This window comes from Pecten maximus, chromosome 13, assembly GCF_902652985.1.
Source record: "Pecten maximus chromosome 13, xPecMax1.1, whole genome shotgun sequence".
NCBI classification, from domain to species: Eukaryota; Metazoa; Mollusca; class Bivalvia; order Pectinida; family Pectinidae; genus Pecten; species Pecten maximus.
In genome coordinates, this window is record NC_047027.1 from 9,924,953 (window position 1) to 9,941,607 (window position 16,655).

General features: G+C 38.0%; 1 protein-coding gene across 3 annotated transcripts in view; it reads right to left on the reverse strand.

Moving 5' to 3' along the window:
* The window catches only part of LOC117341478 (leucine-rich repeat serine/threonine-protein kinase 2-like), an 80,591-nt gene that overhangs the window by 52,590 nt on the left and 11,346 nt on the right, over window positions 1-16,655 (reverse strand). For all 3 annotated transcript variants that reach the window (XM_033903346.1, XM_033903347.1, XM_033903345.1), the window contains exons 14-20: window positions 15,998-16,118; window positions 14,678-14,778; window positions 14,016-14,135; window positions 8,298-8,397; window positions 7,404-7,499; window positions 5,200-5,361; window positions 1,815-2,393 (exon numbers count right to left, since the gene is read on the reverse strand). In XM_033903346.1, the coding sequence (XP_033759237.1) occupies window positions 1,815-2,393; window positions 5,200-5,361; window positions 7,404-7,499; window positions 8,298-8,397; window positions 14,016-14,135; window positions 14,678-14,778; window positions 15,998-16,118 (1,279 nt within the window). The remainder of the gene's footprint in view (window positions 1-1,814; window positions 2,394-5,199; window positions 5,362-7,403; window positions 7,500-8,297; window positions 8,398-14,015; window positions 14,136-14,677; window positions 14,779-15,997; window positions 16,119-16,655) is intronic.

Sequence of the window (16,655 nt, forward strand, 5' to 3'; positions counted from 1 at the left end):
TACTCTACAGAAAGGCTTGATGCAGCTGTCCTCTACAGAAAGGCGTGCTGCAGCTGTCCTCTACAGAAAGGTGTGTTGCAGCTGTCCTCTACAGAAAGGCGTGCTGCAGCTGTACTCTACAGAAAGGCGTGCTGCAGCTGTCCTCTACAGAAAGGCGTGCTGCAGCTGTACTCTACAGAAAGGTGTGCTGCAGCTGTATCCTACGGAAAGCCGTGCTGCAGCTGTCCTCTACAGAAAGGCGTGCTGCAGCTGTACTCTACAGAAAGGCGTGCTGCAGCTGTCCTCTACAGAAAGGCGTGCTGCAGCTGTACTCTACAGACAGGCGTGCTGCAGCTGTACTCTACAGAAAGGCATGATGCAGCTGTACTCTACAGAAAGGCGTGCTGCAGCTGTACTTTACAGAAAGGCGTGCTGCAGCTGTACTCTACAGAAAGGCGTGCTGCAGCTGTACTCTACAGAAAGGCGTGCTTCAGCTGTACTCTACAGAAAGGCGTGCTGCAGCTGTACTCTACAGAAAGGCGTGCTGCAGCTGTACTCTACAGAAAGGCGTGCTGCAGCTGTCCTCTACAGAAAGGCGTGCTGCAGCTGTACTCTACAGAAAGGCTTGATGCAGCTGTATCCTACGGAAAGCCGTGCTTCAGCTATACTCTACGGAAAGGCATGATGCAGCTGTACTCTACAGAAAGGTGTGCTGCAGCTGTACTCTACAGTAAGGTGTACTGCAGCTGTACTCTACAGAAAGGCGTGCTGCAGCTGTACTCTACAGAAAGGCGTGCTGCAGCTGTCCTCTACAGAAAGGCGTGCTGCAGCTGTACTCTACAGAAAGGCGTGCTGCAGCTGTACTCTACGGAAAGGTGTGCTGCAGCTGTATTCTACAGAAATCCATGCTGCAGTTGTATTCACAGTAAGGTGTGCTGCAGCTGTACTCTACAGAAAGGTGTGCTGCAGTTGTACCCTAAAGAACTGTATACTCAGCTGTACCCTACAGAACTACATACTCAGCTGTACCCTACAGAGGTATGTACTCGTCTTCACCCTACAGAACTGTATACTCAGCTGAACCCTACAGAACTGCATGCTCAGCTGTACCCTACAGAACTGTATACTCAGCTGAACCCTACAGAACTGTATACTCAGCTGTACCCTTCAGAACTGTATACTCAGCTGTACCCTACAGAACTGTATACTCAGCTGTACCCTACAGAACTGTATACTCAGCTGTACCCTACAGAGGTATGTACTCGTCTTCACCCTACAGAACTGTCTACTCAGCTGTACCCTACAGAACTACATACTCAGCTGTACCCTACAGAACTGTGTACTCAGCTGTACCCTACAGAACTGCATGCTCAGCTGTACCCTACAGAACTGTGTACTCAGCTGTACCCTACAGAACTGTATACTCAGCTGTACCCTACAGAACAATGTACTCAGCTGTACCCTACAGAACTGTGTACTCAACTGTACCCTACAGAACAACATACTCAGCTGTACCCTACAGAACTGTGTACTCAGCTGTACCCTACAGAACAATGTACTCAGCTGTACCCTACAGAACTGTGTACTCAACTGTACCCTACAGAACAATGTACTCAGCTGTACCCTACAGAAAGGCTATTTCACTTTTTCACTTAAATGTCATGTCATCTCTCCTATACTTTCTATGAACTTTCTATAGGCCAGCTCTTTTTCTTGTGCATCTCTTTTCTCACTGAACATCAGCCCATGAATGCAGTATGATCTGTACAGCTGCATGTCTGATGACCTTTGACCCTTAGTTTATCTTCAGCCAACAATATACAAGTGACATTTACCATTACTTTGTGTGATGTAGGTAAGTCCTGGTAAGGTCTGTGGACGCTGTCTCTGTGTCGGAGGAGGAATGGGGATATTCTTTGGTTGTAGCCTCTGTGAGGGGAAGGGCCCTGGGGTGTTGGGTGGGGACCCAGGACTCTGGTAGGGGGAACCAAGCTCATGGGAAGGGAAACCCAGATTTTTGGTGGGAGACTTGGGACTGTTGGAGGGGGACCCATGGGTCTGGGTGGGGAATATAAGGCTGTGAGTAGAGACTATTGAGTTCTGAGTGGGAGATCTATAGCTAATGGATTGGAACCCATGGTTCTGGGTGGGGGACCTAGGGTTGCTGGAGGGGAACCCATGGGTCTGATTGGGGGACCTAGGGTTGTTGGAGGAGACTCCTGGATTTTGGGAGAGGAATCCTGGATGTTTGGGGGGAGAGGATACAGGACTATAACTGTTTACTGGGGATAGTTGATATGGAGAGACTGAGAAGGGTATGGGTATGCCTTCCTCCTTATGGTGATTCAGTGTGGAATGGTATCCTTCGTATGAATGCTGACGAGGTACAGGATCATTTAGTGATAAATTCTTCTCTGTAAAAAAGATAAATTCAATGTGTTTAACCATTAATAACATAATAATGAAAAAAAATATTTATCTAACGAGGGTAACATGTTTAGTACAAAATTATTAATATCCCACATATGACTCTCATGAAACTACAAACTTAAAGTACACAGCAAATTCATGGTAAAACACACCATAAGGATACATACAAAAAAAACAAGAGGCCCAAAGGGCCTTAACGGTCACCTGAGATTTGAAATATTTCGGCCAACTAAATTGACCCTTTTTGGCCCCACCCATCAGTCCTAATGGGGTCAGTCTATGAAGAGTATTTGATTCTAACATATAGTAGATAAGAAGATTTTTGAAATTTCAGTCAACCAGGGTCAACATGTACATAACATCAAACTGTAATCCCATGCTGATAATTTGAACCAAGTTAGAATGAATTCCAATACAAATCCAACAAATAATAGTCAAAAATGTGATTTCCCTATATAAACTATAGTAAAGTTTACCCCCTCCCCAGGGGCAAACGTGAGACCCCAGGGTCATGAAATTCACAATTTTGGTAAAGCACCTACAGAGCCTTCCATCTATGAAGAGTATTTGATTCTAACATATCTGAGAGTAGAGAAGAAGATTTTTGAAATTTCAGTCAATTTGACCCTTTTTGGCCCCGCCCACCAGCCCCTGGGGGTCAACCAGGGCCAATATGTACATAACATCAAACTGTAATCCAATGCTGATAATTTGAACCAAGTTAGAATGAATTCCAATACAAATCCAACAAATAATAGTCAAAAATGTGATTTCCCTATATAAACTATAGTAAAGTTTACTCCCTACCCAGGGGCAAACGTGAGACCCCCGGGTCATGAAATTCACAATTTTGGTAAAGCACCTGAAGAGCCTTCCATCTATGAAGAGTATTTGATTCTTGATTCTAACATATCTGAGAGTAGAGAAGAAGATTTTTGAAATTTTAGTCAATTTGACCCTTTTTGGCCCCGCCCACCAGCCCCTGAGGGTCAACCAGGGCCAACATGTACATAACATCAAACTGTCATCCCATGCTGATAATTTGAACCAAGTTAGAATGAATTCCAATAGAAATCAAACAAATAATAGTCAAAAATGTGATTTCCCTATATAAACTATAGTAAAGTTTACCCCCTCCCCAGGGGCAAACGTGAGACCCCAGGGTCATGAAATTCACAATTTTAGTAAAGCACCTTAAGACCCTTCCATCTATGAAGAGTATTTGATTCTACCATATCTGAGAGTAGAGAAGAAGATTTTTGAAATTTCAGTCAATTTGACCCGTTTTGGCCCCGCCCACCAGCCCCTGGGGGTCAACCAGAGCCAACATGTACATACCATCAAACTGTCATCCCATGCTGATAATTTGAACCAAGTTAGAATGAATTCCAATACAAATCCAACAAATAAAAGTCAAAAATGTGATTTCCCTATATAAACTATAGAAAAGTTTACCCCCTCCCCAGGGGCAAACCTGAGACCCCAAGGTCATGAAATTCACAATTTTGGTAAAGCACCTTAAGACCCTTCCATCTATGAAGAGTATTTGATTCTACCATATCTGAGAGTAGAGAAGAAGATTTTTGAAATTTTAGTCAATTTGACCCTTTTTGGCCCCGCCCACCAGCCCCTTGGGGTCAATTAGGGCCAACATGTACATAACATCAAACTGTCGTCCCATGCTGATAATTTGATACAAGTTAGAATGAATTCCAATAGAAATCCAACAAATAATAGTCAAAAATGTGATTTCCCTATATAAACTATAGTAACGTTTACCCCCTCCCCAGGGGCAAACGTGAGACCCCAGGGTCATGAAATTCACAATTTTGGTAAAGCACCTTAAGACCCTTCCATCTATGAAGAGTATTTGATTCTACCATATCTGAGAGTAGAGAAGAAGATTTTTGAAATTTTAGTCAATTTGACCCTTTTAGGCCCCGCCCACCAGCCCCTGGTGGTCAATTAGGGCCAACATGTACATACCATCAAAGTGTCATCCCATGCTGATAATTTGATACAAGTTAGAATGAATTCCAATACAAATCCAACAAATAATAGTCAAAAATGTGATTTCCCTATATAAACTATAGTAAAGTTTACCCCATCCCCAGGGGCAAACGTGAGACCCCAGGGTCATGCAATTCACAATTTTGGTAAAGCACCACAAGACCCTTTCATCTATAAAGAGTGTTTGACTCCACCATATCTGAGAGTAGAGAAGAAGATTTTTGAAGTTTTAGTCAATTTGACCCTTTTTGGCCCCACCCCTCAGGCCCCTGGGGGGTGGGGACCATATAATTCACAATTTTGGTTGACCTTCAGCCATAGAAACTTTCTGCCAAATTTCATTGAATTTTGTTAAGTGGTTTTGGAGAAGAAGTCGAAAATGTAAAAAGTTTACGGACGCACGACGGACGACGCACGACGCACGACGGACGACGACGGACAAAAGGCGATTAGAATAGGTCACTTGAGACTTCGTCTCAGGTGACCTAAAAAAAATTGATAAATAATAGATATAAACATTTGAATTTGAATTATCTCTTATAGACAATGAAGAAACAAAAAAATGAGGTAAAAGGACATGCACAGCCACTTGTACAAGCAATGGAAGCCACCAAGATGTTCCCATAAATAATTATAAAACAACATTATACATATATATTTTCTTCAGAACAAAGAAATATAATTATAAAATAATTCATAGTAATTCATTTTCTTTACAAGTGTTTTTGAAACTGTTAATATTTCACTCTGAATATTAAGCGTAAACATGAAACAGCATACTTTTAACAACACCGTCGCTGTGGTGACGTCGGCGGCTCTTGTAGCGAAAGTATTTCTTGTTGTCAAGTCGTGTGTCGTTGTTCTTGGCTGTGAACACTGCTGAGCGTGACAAATGTTTCTGCTGGCTCTTCTTGATTTTTGTTAAAATGAGTTTCCCACTCTCTGTAATATTTATATAATCATATACAATTTCCCACACTGTAATATTTATAGAATTATATACAATTTCCCACACTGTAATATCTATAGAATTATATACAATTTCCCACAATGTAATATTTATAGAAATATATACAATTTCCCACACTGTAATATCTAATTTAAAAGAATTATATACAATTTTCCACACTGTAATATTTATAAAATTATATACAATTTCCCACAATGTAATATTTACAGAAATATATACAATTTCCCACACTTTAATATTAATATAATTATATACAATTTCCCACACTGTAATATCTATAGAATTATATACAATTCCCCACACTGTAATATCTATAGAATTATATACAATTCCCCACACTGTAATATTTATAAAATTATATACAATTTCCCACAATGTAATATTTATAGAAATATATACAATTTCCCACACTGTAACATCTATATAATTATATACAATTTCCCACACTGTAACATCTATAGAATTATATACAATTTCCCACACTGTAATATTTATAGAATTATATACAATTTCCCACACTGTAATATCTATAGAATTATATACAATTTCCCACACTGTAATATCTATAGAATTATATACAATTCCCCACACTGTAACATTTATAGAATTATATACAATTCCCCACACTGTAACATCTATAGAATGATATACAATTTCCCACACTGTAATATCTATAGAATGATATACAATTTCCCACACTGTTACATTTATAGAATTATATAAAATTCCCCAAACTGTAATATTTATAGAATTATATACAATTTTCCACATTGTAATATTTATATACAATTTCCCGCACTGTAACATCTATAGAATTTTATACAATTTCCCACAATGTTATATCTATAGAAATAAATACAATTTCCCACACTGTAACAATTAAAGAATTATATACAATTTCCCACACTGTAATATTTATAGAATTTTATACAATTTCCCACACTGTAATATCTATATAATGATATACAATTCCCCACACTGTCACATTTATATAATTATATACAATTTCCCACACTGTAATATTTATAGAATTATATACAATTTCCCACATTGTAATATTTATAGAATTATATACAATTTCCTACACTGTAATATCTATAGAATTATATACAATTTCCAACTGTAATATCTATAGAATTATATACAATTTCCCACACTGTAATATCTATAGAATTATATACAATTCCCCACACTGTAATATTTATAGAATTACATGTTTATATACAATTCCCCACACTGTAATATTTATAGAATTATATACAATTCCCCACTCTCTGTAACATTTATAGAATTATATACAATTCCCCACACTGTAACATTTAGAGAATTATATACAATTTCCCACACTGTAATATTGATAGAATTACTTACAATTCCCCACACTGTAATATTTATAGTATTTTATACAATTTCCCACACTGTAATATCTATAGAATTATATACAATTCCCCACACTGTAACATTTATAGAATTATATACAATTTCCCACACTGTAACATTTATAGAATTATATACAATTTCCCACACTGTAATATTTATAGAATTATATACAATTTCCCACACTGTAATATTTATAGAATTATATACAATAACAATATTTGTCCTGTCATAATTCTATGTTTCTAAACATTAAAACTTGACTCTAAGTGGAGAGTGGAAAGGGTCACTTGTAGCCAGACAATGAATACATCTTTTAATCATTAAAAAGCTAAGGCAATATATGAGTGGTCTAAATATCAGGCATCAGCTTACTTCTCCATATAGTCATTCATATCACAGACAACATCACATCATCATTTACTACTGAATTTTCAATTATCCATTTTCTTCTTTTCCTTTCTGTTGTAACTTTTACACACCTTTGCATTCTATTTTAAAAATTTTCTCAAAAAGTGGAGACAGAAAAGCAAACTGATCGATGCATTATTACAAGCAATGTCCTGAGAGTTTCGAGATAGGGCTTACCTGTAGAACCGATGCGTGCTGGGTTTGACACTCTCGAGACAGGACTTACCTGTAGAACCGATGCGTGCTGGGTTTGACAGGGCCATCACAAACCATGCCGGTTGGAGCGTTCCTAGGCCCTGACCCGCCCATGACATTATCATACCTGTAAAACATACAATCACCAGACGGGTATATTATATACAGGTGCAGAGTGATAAATAGAGGATATCTAACAGTGTCTTCAGTAAAACCAAATATGTTTCACGAGTGGGGCTAATATTTTGATATTTTTCACGAGTGCGCAGCACTCGTGAAAAATATCAAAATATTAGCCACACGAGTGAAATATATTTGGTTTTACTGAAGACACTGTTAGATATTCTGTTTATTACATTTTTTATCAACGAAAACCCTACCCCGTATGCTTACTAGGACTACAGCGATAATTTGTAAACAAAAAAGTAGTTTCCCCTGTCTAGTTGCTGACATATATGTCAGGCTTTCTGATTGGTCAATTATTTTGGTATTTTCTAATCATTAATTTGATTGGTCAAATCAGCAAAAGTGATATTTTTCACTAGTGAAAAATATGATATTCTTCACTAGTGAAAAATATCACTTTTATAGAATGAATAATTTTTGATATTTCACTGGTAAAAATGTAATAAACAGTAATATTTAGGGTGGTCATGAGATGGTGTAGTGGGTATAACACTCGCCTTTCAGTTCAACAAGCTGGCTGTAGGTTTGATTCCCTGATCAAACATGTGAAGGGTTAACCTGCCCTCCCACATGATTTTTATCCAGGTTCTCTGTTTCCCTCCCACATTAACACTCAATGTTTTTAAACATTTACGCCATCAACGATAAACATATATTTACATCTCCCTTACAAAATTATTCCTGTAAAAATTTAGTTCATAAAAAAAATACTTTAAAAATAATGTGTAGAGTTACGTACCCTCCCGGTCTTTGTTGATGTGCCCCAGTAACATGCCCGTAATCTGATGACTAGACTGTTCCAGACTCAGTCTCAGGGGACTCTGAATGTCGGTGATGTGCTGGAAATACAGGTGCTTGTTCGACTTAATCCTCAAAACAAGAGGCCCAGAGGACATGTTGTATTCACTCGGACAAATAATACAGCTATATATATAACCATAGACATAAGTTTTGCTTGTTTATCAGAAATCTTTCTATATATCCATTCAGCAAAATGTCAAATACACCATCAAAGTTCTCAATATCAAGGAGCTGTGTTGAAGATGCGTGAAAGAGGTAATCCTTCATCCTAGATACCACTAGTAAAATATTTTCATATATTTCCTTGCGAACAAGATTTCAAAACCTTTTCAATCATACTAACACATGTTGACATTTGACATCACCCATCCCAACTCGCTGTCCATTGATCTACTTTGACTTCAAACCTCTGACTAAAATAATTTTCAATTTATGAGCATCTGAATATATTCAACTTTCTAATTAAGATTACATTAAGATTTAACCAGATATTTACCAAAGTAGGCTATTTCCCCACTACGCATGTGGGTTAATGTTGCATTTATAATTAAAAAGAACAAAAAACATCATGTTTTAATATAAATTCAATATTTAATGATTTCCCGGTTAGTTCTGTTTGTTTTTTTGATCGGATTTTAATGTTAGGTGTCCAACGTCTTTATCGGAATGTTTTCGTCGTTCCTCGTGTTCTCGCGTGGTCACGTGACCGGCACGAAGGACTACATTAACACTTGGTCGGTAAATATGGCCAGAGCACCCGACCAACGTATTTTGTTGTATAAACAAATATGATACACTTATTCATCGTGCTAAGAAACCGAGAAAAAGTGCTGTACATTCTTCTATTTATTCAAGTATGGTTACATAAAGGCGTTATAAACTGGTGTTAATTGAAGAAATGCCGATTAATTGACTACTTTTTAAGTAATTTTGACGATGTTTGTCATTTTCGTAAGAATGTACAGCACTTTTCGTTGCTCTCATACAATTACCTTCACGCGCGTACCTGTTTCATAAGTATTGATTTAGGGTAGTCGGGTGCTCTAGGACGATTCATAGAGCAAGTGTTAATGTTCATTCTCCAATATTGGAACTCTTCAGTGTTTTAAGTATCGAAATCGGCATATAGAAACGAACAAACGTTAATAAACGAATGCAATGGATCGTAATTAATTCAATTAATTATTTACAGATGATTTCCAAAGACATAAGGTATAGTTAGAAGTTTTTGGCTGTACACATGCAAGTTTGTAAATTCGTCACTGTGATGAAACCACCGTCCTCGTCGTTGCCATGACAGCCGATCGAAGCTGCGATCACGAATGCACTGACAAAGTGAAAGTTGAAGTATTTTTCGCAACATACGGTTTAAACTTAAAATTACAATCACACCTCATATTGATTGGGGTTGTTTAATCATACCTGATCAATTGAATTATCAGAAAACTAACAAAAACATTAAAAAACACAGAATGAAGCCTTCGTGTCAGGCAGTGCAGACACAACGCGCGATCTGTAAACAATGTGACGTCATTGGAATGTACAAGTTGCAACAATGTACAACAATGTATATTTTACATGAATACACTAATGAGCAACAAAACGGGACGCAACATTAACCCACATGCGTAAATAATCTACCTAAGTAAGCTGTTTCCCCACTAAATAATCTACCTAACTAAGCTGTTTCCCCACAAGATATCTACCTATTTAAGCTGTTTCCCCACTAGATAATCTACCTAACTAAGCTATTTCCCCACAAGATATCTACCTAATTAAGCTGTTTCCACACTAGATATCTACCTAAGTAAGCCGGTTTCACACTAGATATCTACCTAACTAAGCTGTTTCCCCACTAGATATATACCTAAGTAAGCTGTTTCCCCACTAGATATCTACCTAAGTAAGCTGTTTCCCCACAAGATATCTACCTAAGTAAGCCGGTTTCATACTAGATATCTACCTTACTAAGCTGTTTCCCCACTAGATATCTACCTTAGTAAGCCGGTTTCATACTAGATATCTACCTAACTAAGCTGTTTCCCCATTAGATATCTACCTAAGTAAGCTGTTTCCCCACTAGATATCTACCTAAGTAAGCTGTTTCCCCATTAGATATCTACCTAAGTAAGCTATTTCCCCACTAGATATCTACCTAAGTAAGCTGTTTCCCCACAAGATATCTACCTAAGTAAGCCGGTTTCATACTAGATATCTACCTTACTAAGCTGTTTCCCCACTAGATATCTACCTTAGTAAGCCGGTTTCATACTAGATATCTACCTAACTAAGCTGTTTCCCCATTAGATATCTACCTAAGTAAGCTGTTTCCCCACTAGATATCTACCTAGGTAAGCTGTTTCCCCACTAGATATCTACCTAAGTAAGCTGTTTCCCCACTAGATATCTACCTAAGTAAGCTGTTTCCCCACTAGATATCTACCTAAGTAAGCTGTTTCCCCACTAGATATCTACCTAAGCTGTTTCCCCACTAGATATCTACCTAAGTAAGCTGTTTCCCCACTAGATATCTACCTAATTAAGCTGTTTCCCCACTAGATATCTACCTAAGTAAGCTGTTTCCCCACTAGATATCTACCTAAGCTGTTTCCCCACTAGATATCTACCTAGGTAAGCTGTTTCCCCACTAGATATCTACCTAAGTAAGCTGTTTCCCCACTAGATATCTACCTAAGCTGTTTCCCCACTAGATATCTACCTAATTAAGCTGTTTCCCCATTAGATATCTACCTAAGTAAGCTGTTTCCCCACTAGATATCTACCTAGGTAAGCTGTTTCCCCACTAGATATCTACCTAAGTAAGCTGTTTCCCCACTAGATATCTACCTAATTAAGCTGTTTCCCCACTAGATATCTACCTAAGTAAGCTGTTTCCCCACTAGATATCTACCTAAGTAAGCTGTTTCCCCACTAGATATATACCTAAGTAAGCTGTTTCCCCACTAGATATCTACCTAAGTAAGCTGTTTCCCCACTAGATATATACCTAAGTAAGCTGTTTCCCCACTAGATATCTACCTAAGTAAGCTGTTTCCCCACTAGATATCTACCTAAGTAAGCTGTTTCCCACTAGATATCTACCTAATTAAGCTGTTTCCCCACTAGATATCTACCTAAGTAAGCTGTTTCCCCACTAGATATCTACCTAATTAAGCTGTTTCCCCACTAGATATCTACCTAAGTAAGCTGTTTCCCCACTAGATATCTACCTAATTAAGCTGTTTCCCCACTAGATATCTACCTAAGTAAGCTGTTTCCCCACTAGATATCTACCTAAGTAAGCTGTTTCCCCACTAGATATATACCTAAGTAAGCTGTTTCCCCACTAGATATATACCTAAGTAAGCTGTTTCCCCACTAGATATCTACCTAATTAAGCTGTTTCCCCACTAGATATCTACTTAAGTAAGCTGTTTCCCACTATATATATACCTAAGTAAGCTGTTTCCCCACTAGATATATACCTAAGTAAGCTGTTTCCCCACTAGATATATACCTAAGTAAGCTGTTTCCCCACTAGATATCTACCTAAGTAAGCTGTTTCCCCACTAGATATCTACCTAAGTAAGCTGTTTCCCCACTAGATATCTACCTAAGTAAGCTGTTTCCCCACTAGATATCTACCTAAGTAAGCTGTTTCCCCACTAGATATCTACCTAAGTAAGCTGTTTCCCCACTAGATATCTACCTAATTAAGCTGTTTCCCCACTAGATATCTACCTAAGTAAGCCGGTTTCACACTAGATATCTACCTAAATAAGCTGTTTCCCCACTAGATATCTACCTAAGTAAGCTGTTTCCCCACTAGATATCTACCTAAGTAAGCTGTTTCCCCACTAGATATCTACCTAAGTAAGCTGTTTCCCCACTAGATATCTACCTAATTAAGCTGTTTCCCCACTAGATATCTACCTAATTAAGCTGTTTCCCCACTAGATATCTACCTTAGTAAGCCGGTTTCATACTAGATATCTACCTAACTAAGCTGTTTCCCCATTAGATATCTACCTAAGTAAGCTGTTTCCCCACTAGATATCTACCTAGGTAAGCTGTTTCCCCACTAGATATCTACCTAAGTAAGCTGTTTCCCCACTAGATATCTACCTAAGTAAGCTGTTTCCCACTAGATATCTACCTAATTAAGCTGTTTCCCCACTAGATATTTACCTAAGTAAGCTGTTTCCCCACTAGATATCTACCTAAGTAAGCTGTTTCCCCACTATATATTTACCTAATTAAGCTGTTTCCCCACTAGATATCTACCTAAGTAAGCTGTTTCCCCACTAGATATATACCTAAGTAAGCTGTTTCCCCACTAGATATCTACCTAATTAAGCTGTTTCCCCACTAGATATCTACCTAAGTAAGCTGTTTCCCACTAGATATCTACCTAATTAAGCTGTTTCCCCACTAGATATCTACCTAAGTAAGCTGTTTCCCCACTAGATATCTACCTAATTAAGCTGTTTCCCACTAGATATCTACCTAATTAAGCTGTTTCCCCACTAGATATATACCTAAGTAAGCTGTTTCCCCACTAGATATCTACCTAATTAAGCTGTTTCCCCACTAGATATCTACCTAAGTAAGCTGTTTCCCCACTAGATATCTACCTAATTAAGCCGGTTTCATACTAGATATCTACCTAACTAAGCCGTTTCCCCATTAGATATCTACCTAAGTAAGCTGTTTCCCCACTAGATATCTACCTAGGTAAGCTGTTTCCCCACTAGATATCTACCTAAGTAAGCTGTTTCCCCACTAGATATCTACCTAAGTAAGCTGTTTCCCACTAGATATCTACCTAATTAAGCTGTTTCCCCACTAGATATTTACCTAAGTAAGCTGTTTCCCCACTAGATATCTACCTAATTAAGCTGTTTCCCCACTAGATATCTACCTAAGTAAGCTGTTTCCCCACTAGATATATACCTAAGTAAGCTGTTTCCCCACTAGATATCTACCTAATTAAGCTGTTTCCCCACTAGATATCTACCTAAGTAAGCTGTTTCCCACTAGATATCTACCTAAGTAAGCTGTTTCCCCACTAGATATCTACCTAATTAAGCTGTTTCCCCACTAGATATCTACCTAAGTAAGCTGTTTCCCCACTAGATATATACCTAAGTAAGCTGTTTCCCCACTAGATATCTACCTAAGTAAGCTGTTTCCCCACTAGATATCTACCTAATTAAGCTGTTTCCCCACTAGATATCTACCTTAGTAAGCTGTTTCCCAACTAGATAATCTACCTAACTAAGCTGTTTCCTTACTAGATATCTACCGAAGTAAGCTGTTTCCCTACTAAATATCTACCTAAGTAAGCTGTTTCCCCACTAGATATCTACCTAGGTAAGCTGTTTCCCCACTAGATATCTACCTAAGTAAGCCGGTTTCACACTAGATATCTACCTAAGTAAGCTGTTTCCCCACTAGATATCTACCTAGGTGAGCTGTTTCCCCACTAGATATCTACCTAAGAAAGATGTTTCCCCACTAGATATATACCTAAGTAAGCTGTTTCCCCACTAGATATCTACCTTAGTAAGCTATATCCCTACTAGATATCTACCAAAGTAAGCTGTTCCCCACTAGATATCTACCTAAGTAAGCCGGTTTCACACTAGATATTTACCTGTCTCAGTAAGAGCTGAACAAGGTCCTCATTCTGTTTTTCCACAGCAATATACAAAGGAGTACAGCCATCTTGTACAAAGTTGACATCTGCTCCCAGCTCCAACAGACAATCAGCTGCCTGAAGTTACAACATTGAGAATTGTAAGGAAAGAAATGACATATTAAGTTTTCATTAGTTCCTAAAAGGTTTGGTATCATTTGTTTAACGTCCTATTAACAGCATAGGTCATTTAAGGACAGCCTCCCGTGTTTGCAATATGCATGCATGTGGTGAGTGCGTATGTGTGTTTTGGGAGGCTGCAGTATGTTCGTGTAAAGTCTCCTTATGATAGGCCAGAACTTTTGCCGATTTATAGTGCTACCTCACTGAAGCATACTGCCGAAGATACCCAGCAGGACACCCCACCAGGTCACATTATACTGACAATGGGCAAACTAGTCGTCCCACTCCTAAAATGCTGAGCACTAAGCAGTTCCTAAAAGAATACTTAGTCTAGTCTATGTAAAAACATCCACAGATAAGTTGTTTTTTTTATTTGATTTTGTATTATTATGGTTTATCAACAACTACAGTCATCTTGGGTCAAAGGTCATTTCATACCTTTGAAGGTAATTTTCACATTCTATAAAGTAATCATAGAAATATAGGTGAGTACTTACAGGTAAGTTGCCAGCCTTACAAGCTGATAACAACATCTTAGAGCGCAGTACCTGTTCTAACCCAAGGACATACAGACACTCGCTGGCGAGGTCATGTACCTCTGTAAAAACAAAAACAATCAAATCTATCCTGTAATATTCTACGGGGACATACAATGTATATATACAATATACCAGGGCCCGTATTCATGAAACTGTACTAATTTGAGGACGCTGATATGCTTATTTACAATGTAATAAGACATGGTAATTTTATCTACAAAACAGACGGTTACAATACTGACTAACCTGCAATTGCCCCAAACTCTTGCTTTGTTCTGTTTCTGTTTTCTCCTCTCGGGAATGTGACAAAATTACGGATTCTTCTTGCAAGGGCACCGACAACTCGCCGCACAACTCTACTGACTGTCGGCTGAGAAATCTGAACAGAGTCGCCTATCAATTGTATGAAGGCCCCTGTCGCCAAGAACATCAAACAAATAAGGACTTGCAACAGGGGTGGGAGGGACACGCTTCTGAGTGTTCTATGGGTAATGGAATCCGCCACCAGACCAACGATATATACGATGGTGTCCGGCCGAAATCAAAAACGCCGGAACACTTCTTCATCTGAAAGGAGCTCTAGGGGGTTCTGGCGATCCATTATAAGCCTTGGCCTTGGTATGACCACTTCTCTCATTTCTCTATTTACAAAACGTCCTGCCGCCATGGTGGAGAAAAGTGTGCTGAGCATGGGCAATACCATACTCAAGAAATCTTGAGAACATGCTCAAATCTTGAGCACGATTTGAGCACAGATTTTTTCATGAATACGACTTGAGCATGAGAATAAAATCCGTGAGTACAAAACTTTATTTTGAGCACAAAATCTTGAGTTTGAGCATGAGTACAGTTTCATGAATACGGGCCCAGGTCTTTCATCAAAAATTTCGTAGATATTCAGACTTTCTCTTGTTTAGACATAATTCTTATTTTGATAGCTTCCTGATTTTCTCTTTCGATCATTTGAAGTATGCATTATTCGGAATTACATTTGATCACTTACGAGGATCAGAATTACATTTGATCCACATAAAAGGATCAGAATTACATTTAATCCACTTACGAGGATCAGAATTATATTTGATCACTTACGAGGATCAGAATTACATCTAAACACTTACGAGGATCAGATTTATATTTTTATCCACATAAAAGGATCAGAATTACATTTAATACACTTACGAGGATCAGAATTACATTTAATCCACTTACTGAGGATCAGAATTACAATTAATACATTTATGAGGATCAGAATTTAATTCACATTTTAACACTTACGTGGATCAGAGTTATGTTGCTGAAGTAGGCAGAAGAGAATTTCAGGACACCCCTCCTTGATAAAACTGTCACTCATCCAGCGTCCCCCGCCCTCGGATAGAATCTGTATAGCTACACAGGCCTGTAAAAATACACTAGGTATTGTCAGTTTAAGTTTGAATGCTAATTCTTCTCACAAACACAGATCCAGTCAACACATATTTGTGGCATTTCCAAGGTCTTTTTTATATCATAGATAAACATTTCAAGAAACTTTTCATACCGAATAAATGACATTTGACACTTATTTAATGAGATTCATGCTATGCCTGAAGCTTCTCATTTTTTATATTAGGTGATTTTGGCCCATTTTCATGAGATTTTAAAGCTGGAAAGACTAAATTGAGATCACCTATGAACTGTGATCTTTGAATTCAAAGACCCATGATTTAAACAACTTTTTCAGGCCAAGAGTCAGGGTTCATGGTTTAACAACCTCAGACTGATGGTAAATCAAAGGTCTTACAAGTCAAAGAGTAAATTCAAAACTTTTCAAGATTGAATACACATCGTCTTAAGAAGATGTTGCTTAAATGAAAATGTATAAAATACAGATGGATGATGGACAGATAATGTACAGAATCTCAATTGCAAGCTCTGTCCAATAAACATGGACACC